A 24,349-nucleotide genomic window follows, 5' to 3' on the forward strand; every position below is an offset into this window, starting at 1 on the left:
GAAGGAAATGGGAACAGAGACTACATGTATACCTTACAGCAGAGTTTTCCAAAGTTTTCATGTTGGTGACACACTTTTTAGACATGCATCATTTCGCGACACAGTAATTCAGTTTTACTAGCAAACCGGAGGTTAAACTAACCCCTTATAAGAGATACGGACACATACATAAATTGTAATATGTTCACGAGACACACCTACACGCTGCAGCCGACACACTAATGTGTCGAGACACACAGTTTGGAAAGTTCTGCCTTACAGTTACAAAAGCTGAGAAAGAGTCAGAAGACTACAAAATTGCTGTAATGTTGCACTGCATAGGAGAAAAGGCTTTAGAAATTTACAACAACATTCCTAATATCTATGCAGATCCTGAAAGTAAGACACTTGAAGAAGCCCTTGCTGCATTCAAAAATTATTGTGAGCCCAGGAGAAACCCTGTTTTTGAACGGTACCAGTTCTGGCAGCTTCCTTATAATGAGGAAGCAGGCATAGACTGTTTTGTTACAGCCCTCAGAGAAAAATCTCAGCATTGTGAATTTGGGGCGTCCACAGACCTGATGCTTAGAGACAAAATTGTTTTTAGCATCTCAGACAGCAAGCTTAAAGAAAAGCTTCTCGAAGACCCTAAGTTGACTCTAGAGCAAGCTATTACTATCTGCAGAGCAAAGGCTCTTATCAGGGCTCAGGCAACAGCAATGACTTCAGAAACAAACATCTTAGCCATCCAACGTAAGAGTGGAAGCATCATAAGCTACCAAGAAAGTAAAAAGGCCCCAAGGCAGTCCTTTGCAACAGTTAAACCAACAGCAGCAAGGGGCAATTCCTGCAGTACATGCGGTTATGTTCACAGGCCCAGGCAGTGTCCAGCTTTTGGAGAGACCTGCAATAGGTGTGCAGGAAGGAATCACTTTGCTAAAATGTGTAGGACACAATCTGAGCCTTCCAGTCTCACCAAAGCTGTAAATGCCTTATTCATGGTAGTAAGGACTACGTGCCATCAAGCAAGGCTCATGGGAAGCCCAGAAGCCTGGTATAGCACAGCAGTGTGGCAGGACTTCCAGTTGTTTTCAAGTTAGTTTCTGGAGCTGATGCTAACACAATTCCAAAAGACATTGCAGAGTGCTTGCAGGATAAAGTGCATACAGCAATGACAAATGTGACACTAGTTGCCTTTGGTAGAGCAAAGGTCAAACCAAGAAGTACCATTGTAGCTCCTTGCAAAAATGGTCTTAAGAATCTAAATCTAACCTTCTATGTCACAGAAACTGGAGATCCACCACTTTTGGGTCGGTCAGCTTGTGTAGCCCTTGACTTGATCAGACATGTGCACGTATTACCAGTACATTCTCCTACCAAGATGGAGGATCTCCTCACACTATTCTGATGTTTTTGAAGGCCTGGGTTGTTTCCCAGGTGTGCATCATATTCATGTGGATCTCACAGTATCACCTGTGGTGCATGGAGGAGGAGGGCCTTCTCTGCTGTGGCACCCTGGCTGTGGAATGAGCTCCCCAGAGAGGTCCGCCTGGCCCTACACTGTACTGCTTTCGTCGCCAGCTGAAGACCTTTTTATTCTCTCAGTATTTTAACACTTAATTTTAACTTAAATTTAAATTTTACTGTTTTAACTCTGTATTTTAATCTTATATCAATTTTGCTACGTGGTTATATCCTGGTTGTGCTTTTTATACTGTATTTTATAATTGTGCTTTTAACATGTTGGTTGTTTTATTATGGTTTTAATTTTTGTGAACTGCCCAGAGAGTTTCGGCTATTGGGTGGTATAAAAATGTAATAAATAAATAAATGGATGCAGAAAGATTCCATATGCAGTCATTGCCCCTTTGAAAACAACACTGGAAGACCTAGAGACAAAGGCAGTCATTACAAAGGTGACTAATCCAACAGCATGGGTCAACAGCATGGTGATAACGCAAAAAAGAAAAAAGAAAAAGAAAAAAGAATGGTTCACTCAGGCTGTGCCTTGATCCCAGGGATCTCAACAAGGCAGTGAAGCGACAACATTTTTCAATCCCTACAGTTGAGGATATGCAGAGAGAACTTGCTGGCAAAAAGTTGTTTACCATCTTAGATGAGAAGGATGGCTACTGGCAAGTGGCCCTAGACAAGGCGTTAGCGGAACTATGTACGTTTAACACCCCGTGGGGAGGTATCATTTTAATAGACTGCCCTTCGGCATTAAGTCAACAAATGAAGTCTTCCAACAGAAAAATTATGAGTGCTTTGGGGACATTCCTGACATCCACATCATTGCCGATGACATGATAATTGCAGCATCCAGCAAGGAGGAGCATGATAAGATACTTAAACAGGTACTTGACAGAGCGCGGAAAAAGGGTGTCAAGTTTAATAAGGACAAAATTCAATTATTGGTGGATACTGTCAAGTATATGGGCCACATCTTCTCTAAGGATGGTGTACATCCAGATGACAGCAAGGTGGAAGCAATCATCCGATTATCTCCCCCTGAAGATAAGAAAGGTCTCCAAAGAATTCTGGGCACCATTCAATACTTGGCCCAATACATACCTAATGAGTCCAGTCTAACAGCTCCCCTCAGGACTTTTCTGCGAAATGATATTATGTGGCAATGGGGTCCTGAACAGCAGGCAGCTCTTGATGGACTAAAACAAGCCATTACAACTGCACCAGTCTTGCAGTATTTTGACCCTAAGGAGCAACTAAGGGTCCAAGCTGATGCATCCAAGGATGGTTTGGGGGCATGCCTGTTCCAGAAAAAGAGGCGAATTGCATATGCCTCTCGCGCCTTATCCAAGGCAGAGCAAAATTATGCACAAATAGAAAAGGAACTCTTGGCAATCGTCTTTGCAATGTCAAAATTCCATCAGTATGTTTTTGGTGTCCAAGTAAAAGTCCAATCAGATCATAATGCATTCAAAAATAACTGATGACCTCCCCACTGCTATACCCAAATTCCTCAAACCTCATTCTACTCAACCATTTTGCTGCCTTTGATACAGTTGTCCCTAGCCTCATCACATCCCTTAACTTTCAGTACCACCTATGTACCAATGAAACCCAGCCTCTTTACCTCATATCTTTCATCCTCCATCCAATCCTGCATCTTCAATTGCCTGTCTGATATTTCTGTTTGGAAGCTTCCTCATCATTTCAAGCTCAATGGGTTCAAGTCCAAACTTTCCTTCCAAATAACCATCTCCTTGTTATTTTATTATGTATTTATTGCATGTTTATACTGCCCAACAGCCGAAGCTCCCTGGGTGGTTCACAAAAACTAAAACCATTCAAAGAATAAAATAAACAGTATAAAAACATGATATAAAATACATGTTAAAAAGTGATTAAAAACATACCACACATGATTAAAACATCTTTAAAACATCCTTAAAACATTCTTCTTATTCACAGACATCAATATCCATCCTAAAGCTTTGGTTCTCTTTGGAGTTTTTCTTTTCTTTGCCCCCTCAAATTTAGCCTGTTCCCAAATCTCCTGTTACAACAATAATAATATGGCTCTTTCTATATCCCTTCAGTGAAAACTCTTTTCTCTGCCCTAATCATCTTATCTTGACTACTGCAATCTTTTCTTCTCTGATCTTCTGTTGTCTTATCGTTGTCTAATCCCATCCATCACTGTCCTACCAACATTACTCATCTCTTTCATTGTTCTGACCATGTAGCCCCACATCTTAAATCCCTATACTGGCTTCCTGTGCACTCCCAGTTCCTGCAGAAGCTTGCGACCTTTTCTCATCCAGCTCCACCATCCAAAAACCTAGTACTCAGTGAAAAAACTCCACCCATTCTTCTCTTGCTGCCTGTCATGCCTTGAACTGCCTCCCACAATGTCTCATTGCAGTCACAGACATTATTTCCTTTATATTCCTGCTCAAAACTCATCTTTTCTGAGAAGCTTTTGGGTCATTTCTCTTTTCCCTTTACTTTATTGTAACTAAACCAAAGTATGTGTAACTGAAATAATTACACATACTTCCCCTCAATATTTGTATACATAAAAAAAAACCCCACAATGACTGACCATTCTCTGTTCCATAACTGTATAGGGAATGAGCTCCCCACTGAAGTGAGCTCCCCATTAAGGCCTGCCTGGTGCCAACATGGTCATCTTTTCTGCACCAGGTTAAGACTGCTTTCTACTCCCGGGTATTTATATGATGGGGCACTTAGGTCAGCTGTCTTGAGCAGATCTGTTATTGAAACTGTATACTGAAATTGTTTTTAGCTATTTAGATTGTTTTAAGTTTTGTATGTTAACAATTTTTAGACTATGTTTAATTATAAAATTGTATTATGCAGTGTTGTAGAGTGTTTATAACGTGGTTTCTGGTGTGTCTGTGTTTTTGTGAACCACCCAGAGAGCCCCAGCTATTGGGCGGTACAGGAATGAAATTAATAATCATCATCACACATATAAACAGGATCAACAACATGCACAAGCCATGCTAAATTGTCCCAATTACTGCGCTTCACAGTAATCCACACATAGCTCTCTACTCATTTCCAGCATTTAAGGGCAGCTTTGTTTCTGCAGAACAAAGGTCATTGAGGGTCACATGGAAATATGAGATAAAGCAGATTCATTCTAAAGAAGAGTCCAAATACAAACAATGCTTTACTGTACTTTTTGATTCCTGCTTCATTTGTTTTCAATGGGAATTATGGCTTAAATGCTCAAACTGTTGCCTCTGGAAGTATAAAGCAAGGACTGCAGTCAGAATTCCTATTCATATAGATATAGCTCCACATGGTGACTTATAGAGGGATTTGGCATACAGTTGTAGCTGCCAGGTCCGATGTCATCTTTATAATTGCCACAACAGCAACTTGTCATGTATGAATGCACCCACATGGTTGTTTTCAAGTAGTGTCTCATGTAACTGCTTGCATATGTGAATCAGGCCCATGGCTGCAGACTAGATATGCAACATTAGCAGACATTTAAATTAATCCCATCAATGTATTGTAACTGCTCCCACAGAGTTGAAAGTTAAAATTCCAGCTGAATAGAGGAGAAAGGAAGGAGCAAACATATCTATTTGTTTTCAAGAACTTCACTGATTCTTCCCAGAAAAAAAGCAGTTGCCTCCTACCTTGAACACAACTTCTTATAGTAGTATTTTATTTGGGGTGGGTGGGTGTTAGCCTGCCAAATACCACAGGTAATAAACAAACTGCAACCAATTTAAACATACACACCACTTCCAATAATTTGAGGACTTCCAACAAAACCTACTATTTGAGATCTTTATAATTTACCTGCCCATTTTATTTCAACAATTGTCTTTCAGGTGGGGTAAAGAGTATATATTGACCACTTAATACAGCTTAGTCTAATTTTAATATTTCCCAATCTCTTATTTGTAATTAAAGAGATTGGTTATGCCCCTCAGACTCATGCACTCTTCCTATATATGCACTCCTCTCCTATCTGAATTCATCCTCTCCCCAATCCCTTTTCAGTGCAACCCAGGCTGAAAAACACCAGGCTGCACAGTGAAACCTGCTTCTAACCAGGTTTCAGACTTAGCATTGAAGTTAAATAGGGCTAACATTCCTCAGTTCAATGGTAACTAAGACAAGCCTGCCCAAGGTCATTCAGTGATCCTTTGCAACAGCCCCCATCCCGCCATAGCACTGATAACTTGTTTATGTAGATATAATAAATTCTTTGTCTTTCAATACTATCATGATAAAGATTTATTTTGCACATAGTAAGATTCCTTAGCCGCAAAGAAACAGTTACTCAGATGGATGGTATGTCATTTGGATAAAAGCTTTACCATCCTCTAACATTCTTTCCTTGAAAAATCCAAATACTGACTCCTTAAAGACTAGTTTTGATCTTGCCTCAAGGTAAAACTGCTCATTATACAAAGTACAGTATTTATACAACTTAATCTACCACAGTATATCCTTCTCACTGTTCTTATCATAAGCAAAATGTTGGGCAGTAAAGCCTTGGAAAGAGAACTTTGACCCAAGAAAGAATTTTGATTACTGAAATATGCTGAGGAGTGGGAAAGAATAGGAGTAGGCTTCAATTCAAGTAGAAATCAAGGAAGGGCATTATTCAGTAGCCAGGTAGCACTACAAAGAGAAAAAATAGCCAAGGATATAAGCCAATACAGAGCAAGAGAGAAGAGGATATGGCAATTCAACCTGTAGATATTTCATCTTTCTGAATTCAAATTATACAAATAATTCTACCTTTTAAAGTTTCAAAGATACAGAACTTCTAAGATCCTACCAAGATAAGTAACATAATGAAGACAATGCATGCTTTATGTATTTTTAAACAGCATACAAACATAGGCCTTCTTACTTTCAGAACTTTCTCTGGCCTTTTGGGCTTGCCTCTCCACAGACTGCTCTCCCACTAGGGGCTGCCCCTAAAGATCCATAAAGCATATACTGACAACATTTATATGACTTGCTGGGCAGTTTTTGACACACCACAGCCACAGTGGGCTGTTCAATCTTGGGCCCACAGTATTTTAATACTGATACATTACTTTTCCTAGAGGAAGCAAAATGCTTTTTTTTGAGAGAGAGGTGCATGCTTTTCTCTCTTTGACCTGGTTCACATGTAACAAGAAGCCACTGTAGATGGATTTCCTCACTGTGGCAACCACTGCCATTTTAAATATTCGAGCCGTGGCAGGGGTGCATCATAGCTTGCCGTTATATGCAAATCCGGCAAGGGTGGGTTGTTTGGGTGGTTGACAAGCCACCCAAAACCCACAGGCTTGTCAACTAACCCAACAACCCAGAAATAAAATCTGTAAACCAGTCTATTGGACATCTCCCATATTAATGCAGAATAAGGATAGTACACACTGGTTAGTTGCTTTTCTTCATATCTTGAAAGAGGTAGGGTTGGGTGAATCTTTCAAGCTGGATTTCATTAATTCTCATTTTTCCAACACTTTTTTGGAACTGTATCACAAACATCAGAAATGTATGGATTTCTTCAACAAATTGTGTTACGGTTCATGTTTAGGTTTGTGAAGCATGAATTTCCTAAGTTCACACTGAGACCATAGCTCAGTGGTCCGTAGTACTGAGGCCACAGCTCCTACATTCCTAAATGCAAACTAAACAAATCTCTCACCCATCCCTAGAAACAGGAAAGAGTAGGCAACATACTCTGTGGGATAAAGACAGCTTCCCATACATGTCTTGTTGTCTTTTACCTCTTCTTAAAAGCCTCTGAATACCAACATGGATTTTTTTTTAAAGTTTCTACTTCTAGCTTCAACAATAGCAGAAAGTACTTTGAAAAATGCATCAGAAAAAGACATTTAACAGGGCAAGCCAATACATATCTATTCAGAAGTAAGTCTCAGTAAGCTCAATGGGGGGCTATGCCCAAGTAAGTGATTATAGGATTTCAGGGTTGAGTATCATGCAGTAAGGAAATAAAGATGTAACACATTACATGATTATTTGTTTCATAAGATTTTTCAAAAGGCTGAAAGTTTAAGAATATTGTATGTAACAACATACACATAAAACTAGTCTGACAGCTCTGATGGTCATAAAACTAGAATACGTGAAACAGATGTGTATTTATGTAGTGCTGAAGCCACCACGTTTCGCAGCTTGGCTCTAGGTTTATACAGTGAGAAAAGTAGCAATGGAATAAATTTGTTCTGATTAACAGTAATTTGGACTAATCAAAATAATAAAAATTAGTGTGTACAACTGACTGCAGCTTGTCTTAAAATAACAGATTATCAATGATGTTGGTGCAGTCAATGTCGGCTTCCTCAGATTATGGCTATGCTAGTTGCATAGACAGTTTTTGTAAGAGGATACATATTATGGGGCAATATTTGCATGGACGCAAATAAAATGTGAGGCTAGTACATGGAGATTTCACTTAGTGAGTTTGCTCCAATAAGCATACAGAGTTGCTGTGTTACTAAAGAAAGCTGAAGAGCTGTCCCCTGATGCTTAATCAGCTTTCTGTTCCAAAAGGTGACATTTGGTAGCTAATCAAATTTAAAGCAGGGTTTCTGAAACTATAATCTAGACATGTATTGTATAAAAGACAATGTTATACAAATATGAAATGGATACAATAATATTCCCTATGATCTACACGCAGTTATGAAGTCATTGTAATCATTTCTAGTTAGCCATTGACTACATTTTGTGACTGTGCTAACTTAATGTTATTATAGTTCAAGGAGTATTATTATTATTATTATTTATTTATATAGCACCATCAATGTACATGGTGCTGTACAGAGTAAAACAGTAAATAGCAAGGCCCTGCCGCATAGGCTAACAATCTAATAAAATCATAGTAAAACAATAAGGAGGGGAAGAGAATGCCAACAGGCACAGGGTAGGGTAAGCAGGCACAGGGTAGGGTAAAACTAACAGTATAAAGTCTGCAGTATAAAGTAATAGCTTGGAATAATTCACAAGGGATGCACAAGGATTATAGTCTAAGAGAAAACAGAGAGCTATGTGGACCAATCTCGAGCTGCAACTCAGGACCATCTACCCCTCATGAATCAAGCTAAATGTTCTAGAACTCAATGTGCCAAAAAATGATGCAGCATTAAATCATACAAAAAATTAAAATAAAAAACAAGATCAAACATGAAGATCAAACATGAAGAGCCGAGAATAAAACATTAAGAGATAAATTAGATTATTAAATGCTACAGCATTTGGAAGGCCTGAAAAAATAAAAAAATAAAAGATCTTTGCTTACTGAAAAAAAGAAATCACATTAGTCACTAGGTAGGCCTCTCTGGGGAGAGCATTCTGTTACTGAGATCCCACTACCAAGAGGGCTCTTTCACTCAGAGCCACCTGGCCAGGGCACCAAAAAAAAGTCCACTGACAAAGATCTAAAGGACTGGGGTATGTAATTGTGGGGAGAATCAATAACTACAAACGGAACAGACATTTTTCAGGGATGCTTTAAACTAGCCTGGACATAGAAGTTGCCTTATAGAGACAAAAGTTTCATGTGTTTCATTGCTAGCTGGGATTGCACCCAGCAAGCCACAATACAGTTCTGGGCTGTGCTTCAATTGGTAGTCATAGGTTGTACAGCTCTGCTTTAACTACAGAATATCCAATCTTAGTGGAAGTTATTCTTCTTTGACTCCTTTCAAATTCTACATATAGATGTCATGTTTTGAACATTTTTATGTGAGTTTCTAACTGTGTGTATCAAATTGAGTTAACCTGTTGCTAAAAGTTATTATTGTATAAACTAGGCATGTGCTCCGCTCCGATTAGGGTGGGGTGCCAGGGTGGGGTGCTATGATTGTGCAAACCCAGTTAATAGTTGGGGATGGGAAGGGAGGGATTCTTCCAGCAACAGTATATGGTTGTGAACGATCCTTGTTGCAATGCAAACTATTTTGGGGTGGTTTGATCTTGAATGGGCAATTAAGACCCATAAGCTGTACAAAAATATACTCAGAGAGAGAGAGAGAGAGAGAGAGAGAGAGAGAGAGAGAGAAAGATCAACACAGCTGTCAGTATCTTTAGACTCTCCTTGGGAGCATGGTGATGAGAACTAGGCATGTGCTCCGCTCCGATTAGGAGCGGAGAAGCAGTAGCGGATTGGCCTGCTCCGCCTTACCCAGAGGCGGAGTAGAAGCGGGCCGCGGACCCCTAGAAGCAAGGTGAAGAGAAGCGACCATTTTTCGGAGCTCCTAGTTCAGGCGGAGCGCTCCGGTCGCCATCTTGAAAACATTTTGCCCATAGGATTGCATTGTGGCAAATAATCGCGGATAACTACGTTGTTTTTGAAGCTATCGTTCTGGAAATTCTTGTGCACAGAGAGTCGTGGATGGGAGTCATTTTGAGACTACTCTCACCTCTCTGCGTCGTGCGGGTCACGTGCTAGAATTTTTAAAAAATCGGGTCAACAGCGCGGCTCAAACGGTGATTTTCGGCTTTTCGCCCATAGGATTGCATTGCGGGAAAGAATTGGGGATAACTGGGGGGGGGGGGGTTAAGCTATCGTTCTGAAAATTCTTGTGCTTAGACAGTCGTGGATGGGGGTCATTTTGAGACTACTCTCAACTTTCTGCGTCCTGTGGTTCATGTGCAATATTTTTTTGAAAATCGGGGTTTGGGTTTTTTTTTTTTTTTTTTTTGAAGCGATGACAGGCACATTCAACTCCCAATCCTGATGAGAATTGATCACCTCATGAACCATCATCCTCCAATCCCAGCGTTGGAGGGGGGACTAAGGCAGACCCACCTGAGAGCTTTCTGCTTTGTGTCTCTTTGTGGGTTGGCGTTCGTGGAGGGAAGACTTAGTTTAGTGCTGCTGGACTTTGGAGATAGATTAGGATTTTGCTTGGCGCGTGTGTGTGTGTTTGTTTGCTTCTTTCTGACTTATAGCTTAGTTTGCCCTGTGTTTTTCCCTTACTTTGACTTAATATAAACTTTATTTTTAAATTTTGGAGTATGTGTTTGTTTGTTTGGTTGGTTGTCCCCCCCCCTTCCCTTTCTTAAAGCCTGACTGTGTTCCTTCTGCTTTTGTGAAAGCTTTCTTTTGAAAGCATACACACACTTCTTGTCCCATTTCCCTACATTTATTAGTAATATTCTTAAACATATTATTATATTCTTTTACATATTCTTAGTAGTATATATATTAGTATATTCTCATACATATTATTAGTAGTATTAATATTTTATTAGTCATCATGAGAAGAGGGAGCAGGCGTGCTGAAAGCAGCAAGGCTCAGGCTGGCACCAGTAAGCAGGCAGGTGGCAAGAGGCAGGTGGCAGCAGTGTCATTAGAGGAGGAGGAGGAGTATCTCCTTCATTATCCTTTGAGCCCATGAGCCCGCTGATGGACCTAGACGAGGTCCTCAGCACAGTGGAGGGGGAGGAGGAGGCGGCGGTGGTCCTCCAGGATGTGGGGGCTGAGGAGGAGCAGCAGCAGGCCGAGGCTCTCTCCCCAGTCTCATCCCACACCTCTTCCGCTGCCACCCCTGTTTCTGTGGCAACACCAGAGAGCTCAGGCGAGCAATTGGTGGTGTCACCACGGAAGCGAAAGACAAGTATAGTGTGGGACCACTTTGAGTTGGGAGCGGATCCCCGCTTTGCTGTCTGTCGCCACTGCAAACTCAGCCTAAGCAGGGGTTCATCTACAGGGCATTATGGAACCAGCAGCATGAAGATGCATCTTCATAGGCAGCACCAGGCGATCTTGCTGGGGAAAGAGGCGGGCAAGGCGACTGGTTCCAGGGGAAAGCCGAAGACTGCTGCTGGCACTGCCACTCTAAGCTCTCCATCTCCCATCCCCACAAGGGTTAGGCAGGCAACCCTGCCGGAAATGGGGTGGGGGAAGTATGGACCCACAAGATGGCGTTTTCCAACGCCCACCCAGGGTGCTACTGAGGTGGGGCATCTGCCGGGACTGACTCCTCCCCAATGCTAGATCTATGACATTTCACTCTGCCTGCCCCTCTGCTAGCCTGTCCTCTTCGGTGACCGACTCGCTGGGATGGTTTGCGTTTGCAATGCGTGACTAACTGCAGTGCTGGCTTAGAAACCAGCCATCCTTGCCTCACTTCCTTGTGCCCCAAGAAATGCCCGCAGCCTGCCTGCCTGCCCGCCTCCCCCAGGGTGCTGCTGTGGTGGGGCATCTGCCAGGACTGACTCCTCGCCTGCTCTGTCTGCCTCTCTGCCCGCCTGGTGCCTGGGAGATGGGCTTTGCGGTTCGTGCCCAGCACCCTCCGGCACGCTTGCTCCCAGTCATCCTCCTCTGTGCCCCTCAATGCGTAACTGCTGGCTTAGAAAGAAACAACCAGCCATCTTTGCCTCACTTGCTCCTTGCGCCCGCTTACGGGTTGGTTTGCTATGCGTTAGTGCTCAAGCCATCCTTGCGGCACTACAATGCATGCTGCCTGCCTGCCTGCCTGCCTGCCTTCCCTCCCTTCTCCCCTTCCCGCCTTGCAGGGATGGTGTATGTGTCTTGCTTTGACTCAGGGGAGAAGTCCTTCCTGCGCTCACTTAGACTTTATCAAGTTCAATAATCCATTTTTCAAGTGTGGAAGAAGATTTAGGGTTATCTCATGGCATGTTGGGATTTCCTTTGAACTGGCCCCATTGAGCTGTCTGCATTGCAACTTTAAATCCCTGACATACTGGAGTGCCCGATTTTCAAAACTTCCCCTAACATCAGGGGATGATGGGATTGCCTTGAAACTTGGCATCCATGTGGACACATGGGTAAGCTGTCCTGGTGCCGAGTTTGAGGTTTCTAACGTGCAAATTGACGTAGCTGTAGAATGGGACTTGATTTGGGGTGCCAAAAATCAGGGGATGATGGGATTGCCTTGAGTCTGGGCGTCCATGTGGACACATAGATAAGCTGTCCTGGTGCCGAGTTTGAGGTTTCTAACATGCAAATTGACGGAGCTATCCCAAGGGGTGTGAATGGGGTGCCCGATTTTCAAAAATTCCCCAAAAATCAGGGGATGATGGGATTTGCTTGAAACTTGGCGTCCATGTGGACACGTGGATAAGCTATCATGGTGCCGAGTTTGAGGTTTCTAACGTGCAAATTGACGGAGCTATCGAAAGGGGTGTGAATTAGGGTTATGGGTGGTGCGTTAGAGGTTAGAGCCGCACCAAAAATCAGGGGATGATGGGACTGCCTTGAGTCTGGGCGTCCATGTGGACACATGGATAAGCTTTCATGGTGCCGAGTTTGAGGTTTCTAACATCCAAACTGACGGAGCTATCCCAAGGGGTGTGAATGGGGTGCCCGATTTTCAAAAATTCCCCAAAAATCAGGGGATGATGGGATTTGCTTGAAACTTGGCGTGCGTATGTATACGTCCATGAGGTGTCATGGTGCCAAACGTGAGGTTTCTAACTTGAACAGAAAAAAAGTTGTATACTTTTTTAGCTTTCAATGCAACCCTATGGGGGGGAAAAACGGAGCTCCGGATCCGGAGCTCCGAGCGGAGCGGAGCGGAAGTGGGCGGAGCGGGGGCGGGGCGAAGCGGGCCGCTCCGAAAATGGCGAATCTCTAAATGAAGCGGAGCGGGGGGTCCGTGCACACCCCTAGTATAAACACCATTTGGCCATCAGAATGTAAGAAGAGCCATGCTGGATCAGACCAAAGGTCCATCTAGTCCATCTACTCTGTTCACACAGTGGCCAACCAACTGTCAACCAGGAAACCACAAGCAGGAAATGGTGCAACAGCACCCTCCCACTCATGTTACCCAACAACTAGTGTATACAGGCTTACTGACTCTGATACTGGAGGTTCCACTTAACCATCATGACTAGTAGCCATTGATAGCCTTCTCCTCCAGGAATTTATCCAACCCCCTTTTAAAGCCATCCAAATGTGGCCATCACTACATCTTGTGGCCATTTTAGAAGTGTGTCTTATAAGCAGGTGCATAATTGCTAAAAGTATTGGTTTCTATCAGATATTGTACTGGTTGGTTATTTCCTCTGCTAATTATTATGTACTTTTTATTTTTACTTCATTTTACTTTTTTACTTGTATGATTAAGCTTTTATAATTGTTTTCAGTGCATATGAACTGACCATGGATAAATTCTTAGCTGTTACAAGAAACAGACAGCTTGTTTCACATATCTGCTAAGTATTATATAACAAGTACAAATAAAGAAAAATCAACAACAATGTTGCTAAGCTGCATTGTCCACTACAAAGTTTCATAGGCCAACCACTCTAACTCCTTAAAGAGCACTAAATCCACCTTTATGTTTTACAATTGCAGCAATGCTACATTTAGTAGAAGTAACCAATGACTATAGGACCAATTAGACTACTCTGCATAGAAGTTAGCTAAGTATCAGAGACTTTCATTTTAAATGGACAGGTGTATAGATCTGGTGTCTTATTGTGCGATGTATCAACAAAAGCTAAATAAAGCTAAATAAAGTAAATGAATATTACAAACAGCAAGATTCATACTGTAGAAGTACTGAAAATAGTATTCAGCAGCATTAAACTTTAAATATTACTTTGCATGGATTAATTTTGCATCTATTTTTTAGAGGGAAGTATCCTGCATATCTGTGGGGAAGCATTGCATCAATAAGGAGTGAGAAAGTTTTAAAGGCATTTACCCTGAGTTAGAAGCCATTTCTTATCAGTCCAGATATGCCCTGTACTACCATGAGAATAGCAAAAAGTACAAAGCAACGTAAGCACTTTACTGCCTTGCAGTAACTGTTTAGATAACAGACCTTTGTATATCTGAAGTAAGACCAACTGTTATCCTATAGATTTTTACACAGCAACATTCACACACTCAAGTAGCCATGTTCAGTACTGATCCATTTCAGTCCATTACTTTAACACTGAATAAGCTCTATTACCTATGAAAGCTTTCCCAGTGTGAAAACAGTCAGAGACAATCCAAAGCATTTAACCATACCTTATATACAACAACCATCAAGGCTTAAATACTTTTATTCCCAGGCAGAATGATGTAGTCCTAAATCACATTTAGCAATAATGAACTAGCAGGTGTAAAGGAGAAAGCTTATCGAAAACTCCATTACGTTCCTCAGAAGATATATGCAAATACCATCGTTACAGAAAGCGAGATCTGTCAGAAAACAAATACAGTAAGCCCAGGCTTCTTGCTTTCAGTAAACAGAAGTCTCTTTCAAAAGATGCCTTGCAGAACATCCTGATTAAGCAAACCTAAGTATAAAATACTGGTACATCGTGGGATTTGGAAGGGTGGGGAAAGATGAGAGCAACAAGCATCACTGATCAATCCATTCATTGCTTTTAACTACCATCCAGCATTTGATCCTATTGCTGATCACAACCTGCAGCGCTAATCTACAGGTTTCAATGCATTCTTCTGTTTTTTTAAGAAGTACCCTTTTGAGGATTACTCAGAAGCAAGTCTACTCTCCCCATCAACCAGCAGAATAATTCTGTCCATGACACCTGCACAAACACCTGGATTGGGGGGATTTACACCCTCTCACTCACCCTCCACAACTCCCATGTAAACCCTTAATTTCTCCCCTCCCTTGTGTACCTAGAACTAGAGAGGATAAAGTGGTGAATTAGTCAAGGTCATCAATACAAGAGACATGCAGAAAGCAATGGAGAACGCTGAGGAAGGGAAGAGATCACGCCTTGGTGGGAGGAAGTGGCCCTGTTGGTGTCAGGGAACTCTCTTATCTATTTATAAAACAAATAGCCAGACAACCAATTCTCATATCTGTCGATATATATATGTGTGTGTGTGTGTGTACCCAAACGATGCACATTTCCTGCTTTATAAGTATAGAGGTACCATTATAGAAGAGCTCTATACTTAAATAGGTATGCACATATCTAGAGGCGCACATATCTAGAGGCGCACATACCTACGCCAACTAACAAATGATATGTGTTATAAATAGCGACACTACAGGTGTGCCACAATGCAGCTGAGATGAAACGAAACGCCCTGATAGGCTAGAGGTGCTGCTTTCGAGGGGAGGGGAGAGAATGGTGAGCAACATCCCAGGTTCTTAGAACGGGGCGCGGAAGCGAAAAGGGAGAGCGGGGGTGGGAAGAGGAGGACACTGGCCGGGCAGCCTCTCTCGACGCTTCTACGTATGCAAACACTATTGGGGGGGGGGGGAGGAAGTGGGAGGCTACGAAGAGACGCGGACGATGCCCTTCCACCCCCACCCCCACCCCCCTGCCGCCGCTGCTGCTGCTTTGGCGGTGATTTGGACCGAGGGGGTTGAAAGAGCGAGAGCCAGAGAGACGTCGAGCCCGCCCCAAGGCTGCGGCAACGGAGGGCGGGCTGGCGGCAAGGAGAGAGGGGCAGTGCGAAGCGCCGGCAGCAGGGGAAGAAAAAGCAGCCGGGCCTCAGGCCCAAGTGAGGGGCTCACCGCAACTCATCCCCTCCCCTCCCCTCCCCTCCCTCAACATCCGCTCCCCTCCGTCGACCGTTAGGCTGAGGGGGAAACCCTCCCCCCCAACCCAAAATACGCGCGCCCCTCCCCCCTCAGGCGTGAAGGAGAAATCCCCCCCCTCACACACACACACACACACACATAAAAGCGCGCGCACGTTCCCCTCAGAGAGCGGCGCCACCTCGCTCAGCAATCTCCTCACGGGGCTCCCTGAGGCGAGCGACTCGCCACGGCTGCCTTCTCTCTCGCTCTCCTCACACACACAGACACACAGAGACAGAGACGAGCCCCCCTTACCAATGCCGGGCGCCACATAGACGAAGTAGAGGAAGGAAGAGGAGAGCGAGAAGAAGAAAAGGGCGGCCAGCAGCGAGCGCCGGGGAAGCCGCCAGGGCCTCCGAGGGCTTCGCTTCCACCGCATGGTCCGGCCCCTCCTCGCCGCCGGCGTTCCAGGCGACCCGACTGAGGAGGAGGACGCCGCGGCGGTGGTGGTGGCAGCTGGCTGAGGCGGCGGCTGGCTCCGGAGCGCGGCTCCTCCCTCGGTTACCCGCTCGCTCGCGCCTGCCTTTCTTCCTCGCCGCGCCTGCCTCCTCGGATGCTCCGCCGGCGCTGCATGAATGAGGAGCCGGCCGCCGGCGGTGCTCAGCCAAACCCTCCTTTTCGCTTTCCTTTTTCCGTCCCCCCCACCCCGCCTCCTCCTCCTCCTCCTCCCCCCCTCCGCGGCCGCTGCCGAGGCTCGAACCACCGGCAACGCGAGGCTGAAGGGAGTGGGAGGGGCCACCCTGGGGCGGAGGCGGGGCCAGGGGCTATCTGCAAACTCCCCTCGTCGCCGCGGTAAACAACGCGCGCACACACACAACGTACACGCGTGATAGGCACGCCAGCTCTGCCGCTCGGGCGGGCTCAGGGATCATCCGCAAATTCCCGGTTTCTCCCGCTCGCTAATGATCTGGCCGGGAATAGCGTGGTATCTTCCACCAAGGAGAGGGGTGTGTGTGTGTGAATGTGAAGAAGTATTTTATTTTAGAAATGCAAAATAACATGATATTAATACATCAGTCGTGTACAACGTAAGCAGCACATTATTCATCACAGGTTCTGTGCATATTCTAGAATCGCTGTCCTTGAATATATGGACTGGTATGAAGTTTAATCCCTATTGCAGGCATAAAATTTACATTTTGGGGGTCTATTTTGTTGCTTAGCATGGGTAAATTATTAAGATTTTGTAAATCTATCCCTTAATTTAAAAAAAATGAAGAACATTTTAAAACCAAAATTAGAACAAAAAGTTGTGGAAGTTTTGAATATCAGGTTGGATCCAGACTTGTGTTGAGTACACCCAAAGGAAAGTCCCAGTTTATCTAATGCTTCTACTTTAAGCATGGCTAAGTCTGGATCCAACCTGTTGACCCTTTGCCTTCCCCAGCTGATGCCTTCCAGATGTCTTAGAGTACAATTCCCATCATCCCCAGCCAACAGCTCCGGCTATTGGGCGGTATAGAAATGTAATAAATAAGCACTACTATTAGCCATGCTAGCTGGAGAATCATTGATAGCTGTAGTCCTAGGTGAGTGTGTATAGGATTGCAGTTTAAATATGTTTACTCAGACATTTATTTATTTATTTATTTATTTATTACATTTTTATACCGCCCAATAGCCGAAGCTCTCTGGGCGGTTCACAAAAATTAAAATCATCATAAAACAACCAACAAGTTAAAAATACAAATACAAAATACAATATAAAAAGCACAACCAGGATAAAACCACGCAGCAAAATTGATATAAGGTTAAAATACAGAGTTAAAACAGTATAATTTAAATTTAAGTTAAAATTAAGTGTTAAAATACTGAGTGAATAAAAAGGTCTTCAGCTGGCGACGAAAGGAGTACAGTGTAGGCGCCAGGCGGACCTCTCTGGGGAGCTCATTCCACAACCGGGGTGCCACAGCGGAGAAAGCCCTCCTCCTAGTAGCCACCTGCCTCACTTCCTTTGGCAGGGGCTCACGGAGAAGGGCCCCTGTAGATGATCTTAAGGTCCGGGTAGGTACATATGGGAGGAGGCGTTCCTTCAAATAACCTGGCCCCAAACCGTTTAGGGCTTTAAATGTCAATACCAGCACTTTGAATCGGGCCCGGACCTGGACTGGCAGCCAATGAAGTTGTAAAAGGACTGGCGTAATGTGATCTCGCCAGCCAGTCCCTGTTAGTAAACGGGCTGCCCTGTTTTGTACCAGCTGAAGCTTCCGGACCGTTTTCAAAGGCAGCCCCACGTATAACGCATTGCAGTAATCCAAACGAGAGGTTATCAGAGCATGGATAACTGTAGCTAGGCTATCACTGTCCAGATAAGGGCGCAGTTGGTATATCAGCCTAAGCTGATAAAAGGTGCTCTTTGCCACTGAGTTCACCTGTGCCTCAAGTGACAGTTCTGGATCGAAGAGCACCCCCAAACTACGGACCCGATCCTTTAGAGAGAGTGCAACCCCGTCCAGGACAGGGCAAACATCACCTTGCCGGACAAATGAACCACCCGCTAACAGTACCTCCGTCTTGTCTGGATTGAGTCTCAGTTTGTTAGCCCTCATCCAGTCCATTACCGTGCCCAGGCACTGGTTCAGAACAGCCACTGCCTCACCTGGGTTTGATGAAAAGGAAAGGTAGAGCTGGGTGTCATCCGCATATTGATGACACCTCAGTCCACATCTCCGGATAACCTCCCCCAGCGGCTTCATGTATATGTTAAACAGCATAGGGGATAAAATAGAGCCCTGCGGAACCCCATGGCTTAGGAGCCACGGCACAGAGCAATAATCCCCCAGCACCACCTTCTGGAATCGGCCATCCAAGTAGGAGCGGAACCACTGCAACGCAGTACCTCCAACTCCCAGCTCAGACAACCTATCCAGAAGGATACCATGGTCGATGGTATCGAAGGCCGCTGAGAGGTCCAGGAGAACCAACAGGGTCGCACTCCCCCTGTCTCTCTCCCGACAGAGGTCATCCCACAGGGCGACCAAGGCAGTTTCTGTTCCAAAACCAGGCCTGAAACCCGATTGAAATGGATCTAGATAATCCGTTTCATTCAAGAGTGCCTGGAGTTGTCCTGCAACCACCCGCTCAAGCACCTTGCCCAGGAAAGGGATATTAGCCACCGGCCTGTAGTTGTTAACCTCCTCCAGGTCCAGATTAGGCTTCTTCAGGAGTGGTCTAATTACCGCCTCTTTTAAAGAGGCCGGCACCACTCCCTCTCTCAAGGAGGCATTTACAACCTCCTGGACCCAGCCGGCGATCCCCTCCTTATTTGATGTAATGAGCCACGAGGGGCAAGGGTCAAGCACACAGGTGGTCGACCGGACTTGGCCAAGCACCTTGTCCACATCCTCGGGCCTCAATAACTGAAACTCATCCAATAAAACTGAGCCGGACGGCGCTCTGAACGCCTCTACTAGTGGTGCTGCATTAAGTGTGGTGTCCAATTCATGACGAATCTGAGCGACTTTATCTTCAAAGTGCCGTGCAAACTCGTCACAGCGTGCTACCGAGGGTTCAACTATCTCACGCCCTGGCCCAGAGTGTAACAGGCCACGAACCACTCGGAAAAGCTCCGCCGGACGACACCGAGAAGACGCAATGCTGGTGGAAAAGAACTGCCTCTTTGCCACCCTCACCGCCACAGAGTAGGCTCGATAGTGAGCTCTAGCCCGTGTTCGATCAGACCCAGCACGAGTTTTCCTCCACCTGCGTTCTAGCCGTCTCCCCTCTTGCTTCATCACCCTCAGCTCAGATGTATACCAAGGAGCTGACCGGGCTCTGCTCAGAGGGAGAGGACGCTTGGGCGCGATCGTGTCAACCGCCCGAGTCATCTCTGCATTCCACAGAGCGACCTGGGCTTCGACAGGAGCACCGGCCATATCAGCAGGAAAATCCCCCAGAGCCCTCTGGAATCCATCGGAGTCCATTAGCCTCCGGGGGCGGACCATTTTAATAGGCCCCCCACCCTTGCAGAGGGGAAAGGCCGCCGAGAGTCTAAACCTCAGTAGGAAGTGATCCGACCATGACAAGGGGGTAGATGTTAGTTCCCCCACTTCCAGATCACCATCCTCCTGTCCAGTCGAGAAAACCAGATCAAGTGTGTGTCCCTTTGCATGTGTTGGGCCGATGACATGTTGAGACAGCCCCATGGTTGTCATGGCAGCCATGAAGTCCTGAGCCGCTCCGGATACAGCAGCCTCGGCATGGAAGTTGAGATCCCCCAGAACCACCATCCTGGGGGTCCTCAACACCAGGTCCGAGACAACCTCCGTCAGCTCAGGCAGGGAGACTGTTGGGCAGCGGGGTGGACGGTACACCAGCAGAATCCCTAATCTGTCTCGAGTACCCAACACACAGTACAAACACTCCAGACCAGCACTCGACTGAACAGGAAGCCTAGAGAGGGAGATTGTATTCCTATAGACCACGGCAACCCCCCCTCCCCGGCCCTCGAGTCTGTGCTGGTGCTGCACCGAGTACCCAGGAGGGCAGAGCTGGGTGAGAGCAACCCCACCCAGTTCACCCACCCAGGTCTCAGTGATGCATACCAGGTCAGCCCCCTCATCCACAATCAAATCATGGATGAGGGAGATTTTATTCTGGACTGACCTGGCGTTCAGCAGCAGCACCACCAGACCCGAGAGCAAGCTGATATGGCCACCAGGAACTATCCGGTTGGGGTAGGAACCAGAAGAGGGAATAGCTGTAAGGAATCTATCCCCTCTTCTCCTCATCTGGCCTGTTCCTCCCCTAGCACCATACCTCCCCCTACCCGTGACCACAGTTATGTGGGCATCCCCGTATCCCCCAGAGCTCCCCAGGCACATATTAAAAAGTAATTAAAATGTATTTTACAATTTGCTGCTGGTTGGCTGGTTGGAGATCTTGCAGGTACAGTAGTATGGTATCTCCTATGTGCGCCGCAAAGTGCGGCGCCAAGTGCGCACTCGGCATCGCCGAGGCGCAGCCTCTGGCAGGCTTCAGATGTACCTGTTAGGGAGAGTCCCAGCAGTCCCTGTTCTTCTTTCCCCCCCCCCCCAGCCAAACACACCCCACCTTCCCAGCCTCTGGCAGGCTGCAGATGTACCTGTTAGGGAGAGGTGGAGCACTCAGTCAGCTGACGCCCAGCAGGTGAGGGGAGAGACTGCAGAGGGAAGCCCCAGCAGTCCCTGTTCTTCTTTCCCCCCCACCAGCCAAACACACCCCACCTTCCCAGCCTCTGGCAGGCTGCAGATGTACCTGTTAGGGAGAGGTGGAGCACTCAGTCAGCTGACGCCCAGCAGGTGAGGGGAGAGACTGCAGAGGGAAGCCCCAGCAGTCCCTGTTCTTCTTTCCCCCCCACCAGCCAAACACACCCCACCTTCCCAGCCTCTGGCAGGCTGCAGATGTACCTGTTAGGGAGAGGTGGAGCACTCAGTCAGCTGACGCCCAGCAGGTGAGGGGAGAGACTGCAGAGGGAAGCCCCAGCAGTCCCTGTTCTTCTTTCCCCCCCACCAGCCAAACACACCAAACACATGTAGGTTTAAGAACGCAAGAGCCATGCTGGATAAGATCAAGGTTCCATCTAGTCCAGAATTCTGTTCACACAGTGGCCAACCAGCTGTCAACAAGAAACCTACAAACAGCATCCTCACGCTCATGTTTCCCAATAACCAGTATACATATGCTTACTGCCTGTGTCTATTCCATTAATCCTACATTGGCTAGAATTTTAGTTTGCTACAACAAAAGCAAGGCTTGTGGCAATTTTAAAACTAGCAGATTTATTTGTGGCATAAGCATTTGAGGACTAGACAGCCCACTTCATCAGATATATATGACAGTCCACAAACGCTTATGTCACAATGAATCGGCTAGTCCTAAGTGCCCCCGAGATGCATTGCTGAATTTATTAGAATGTATTTTGTCAGGATGTATTATACAACTATTATTTATTTATTATTACATATTTATACTGCCCAACAGCCTAAGCTCTCTGGGCAGTTTACAACTAAAACCATAAAATCCGGTTTAAAACTTTAAAATCACATAAAACCAGAATAAGTTACAGTCCAGGGAAGGCTTGTTTAAAAAGATACCATTTTAGGAGGCATTTAAAAGTTGTTACGTTTTCTGCCTCCCAAACCGCACCAAGGAGGGTTTTCCAGAGGGTAGGTGCCGCTACAGAGAAGGCCCGCCGTCGAGGTTCTTCATGGTGACATTCTGTTCATGTCGGGATGATGAGCAGGGCTTCCTCTGAAGATCGTAAAAGTTGCCTGGGTGTATATAAGGGAAGGCGGTCTGCTAGGTATCCTGGACCCATATAGTTTCATAGTCAATCCCACCCATGTTCCCCAGTAACTGGTGTCTATAGGCTTACTGCCTATGATACTGCAGGTAGCACATAGCCATCAGGGTGCTGTTGCACCATGTCCTGCTTGTGGGTTACTGGCTGAAAGCTGGTTGTCAGCTGTGTGATCAGAATGCTGGACTAGATGGACCCTTGGTCTGATCCAGCATGGCTCTTCTTACAAAACATGTACTACTGCTGTAGTCATGATCCAAATCAGGCTTCTGACACCTGTATTTACTTTAAGGGATGGGTGTTGAACCTCTTTTAGCCCTAGGTTCAAATTTCATTTTGAAGAAGCTCTTTGGGGGCAGGGCCAAAGGCAAAAGGGGTGAAGCTAAAATATCAGCACAAAGGTCATATTGCCAGTAACAAAGGCCATTTCTACAACAGCCCAAAAATCCAGGCTGGTCACAGCTGAGTCCCTGTGTGTCCAAATGGACGTCGCACAGCTGTTTGGATGTAGGGCAACCACCCCGGAAGCAGGTAAGTCCAGGATCATCTCCCCTGCATCCCTCTACACCCTTATGGTGTAGAAAGGGTCTAAGCCTTAGGACAGGCATTTCAACCTTATAGAACAAGGGAAAACTGCACAAATGCCAGGAAACCACCCAATAATTAGAGGCTGGAGGAAGGAAATGGAGCCAGAGCAAAGGCTGGTGACCCTATGGGAGATCCCAGATGGACTGCATTTGGCACCGGAGCCTGAGGTTCTGGGCTGCACATTACATTTCAGATGAAATAATCTGAGCAGACAAACACAAAACTACATAGCAATCCATATGGTGTTAATTTTAATGCCAGAAGCAGATTTCCCCTTATAAGGGTGGGTTACTGCCTTCAGAGGCAGAATCAGGGGCCTAAACTCCAGTCTTGCAGTATTATTGCTAGCTTTGGTTTCCTCTCCTGGTTCTTAACTGTCGGCTGCAAGAATTTTGCACTGCAGGGTCTCTAAAATACATTATCAAGTTGTAGCGAGGATGGACAGAGCTGTGTGTAGGGATGGATTGGGGAAAGTTTAATACTAAGTGCAACATGTGCTGTCTTTTTAAGGTATAATAGCTGGTTGAGGTAGGCAAGCAGAAAACAAGAGAGGGGGATGGAGAAGCAGAAAGGAGAACGAAAGTACTGGGTTCACAGAGACAAAGCAAGCAGAGGAGAATACAACACGAGATCAAAGCCTTTCCCTGCCAGTCTTGTGTCTTCCTCTTTCTACATGCTCTTGCCCTCATTTAATGTCTCCTGCCCTGTGATTCTGTTTTCCTGCACTCTGCACCATTCTCTTTGTGCATCAATTTTCTCTCCTGTTATGAGATAGAACCACCCCCACCCCCCCACCAGTCTTAGTTTTAGCTGATATCTCAGGGCCAAGCTGGATGGGATGTTAAATGCATCTTTGCATTTAATGTGCAGGTTTAAACAAATGTAAATGCCATCAGCTGGGCAGTAGTGGTGATGGGGAAGCTGATAATGATCAGAATCACAGCAGGCACTGGAGGGGAAATTTAAACCTCCCTTCCCCCCCCCAGAAAATCCCTCTTCTTAAAGTACAGTGGAGGTGCAAGATGTGCTGCTGCCTAAGGTGAGAGGACATGATGTGTCACCCCCTATACTGCTCCCTTCATTGCTGTCTCCTCCATGCCTCACTCTGAACTAGGCATTGTGGGTGAGGTAAGGTGACCATATGGAAAGGAGGACAGGGCTCCTATATCTTTAACAGCTGTATTGAAAAGGGAATGTCAGCAGATGTAATTTGTATGTATGCAGCACTTGGTGAAACTCCCTCTTCATCATGACAGTTAAAGCTGTAGGAGCCCTGTCTTCTTTTGTATCTGGTCATCCAGTATGGCGCAGAGTGGTAAGCGGCAGTTACTGCAGCCGAAACTCTTCCCACGGCCTGAGTTCGATCCCAGCGGAAGCTTGTTCTCAGGCAGCCAGCTCAGGTTGACTCAGCCTTCCATCCTTCCGAGGTCAGTAAAATGAGTACCCAGCTAGCTGGGGGAAAGGTAACTGCAACTGGGGAAGGCAAACCACC

General features: G+C 45.6%; 1 protein-coding gene across 1 annotated transcript in view; it reads right to left on the bottom strand.

The window, feature by feature from the left end:
- The window catches only part of B4GALT5 (beta-1,4-galactosyltransferase 5), a 78,520-nt gene extending 62,151 nt beyond the window's left edge, over window positions 1–16,369 (bottom strand). The window contains exon 1 of the mRNA XM_063146118.1: window positions 16,245–16,369. Within this exon, the coding sequence (XP_063002188.1) occupies window positions 16,245–16,368 (124 nt within the window). The 5' untranslated portion in view covers window position 16,369. The remainder of the gene's footprint in view (window positions 1–16,244) is intronic.
- Between the last annotated feature and the right edge of the window lie 7,980 nt (window positions 16,370–24,349).

This window comes from Elgaria multicarinata, chromosome 1 (assembly GCF_023053635.1).
Source record: "Elgaria multicarinata webbii isolate HBS135686 ecotype San Diego chromosome 1, rElgMul1.1.pri, whole genome shotgun sequence".
NCBI lineage: Eukaryota > Metazoa > Chordata > Lepidosauria > Squamata > Anguidae > Elgaria > Elgaria multicarinata.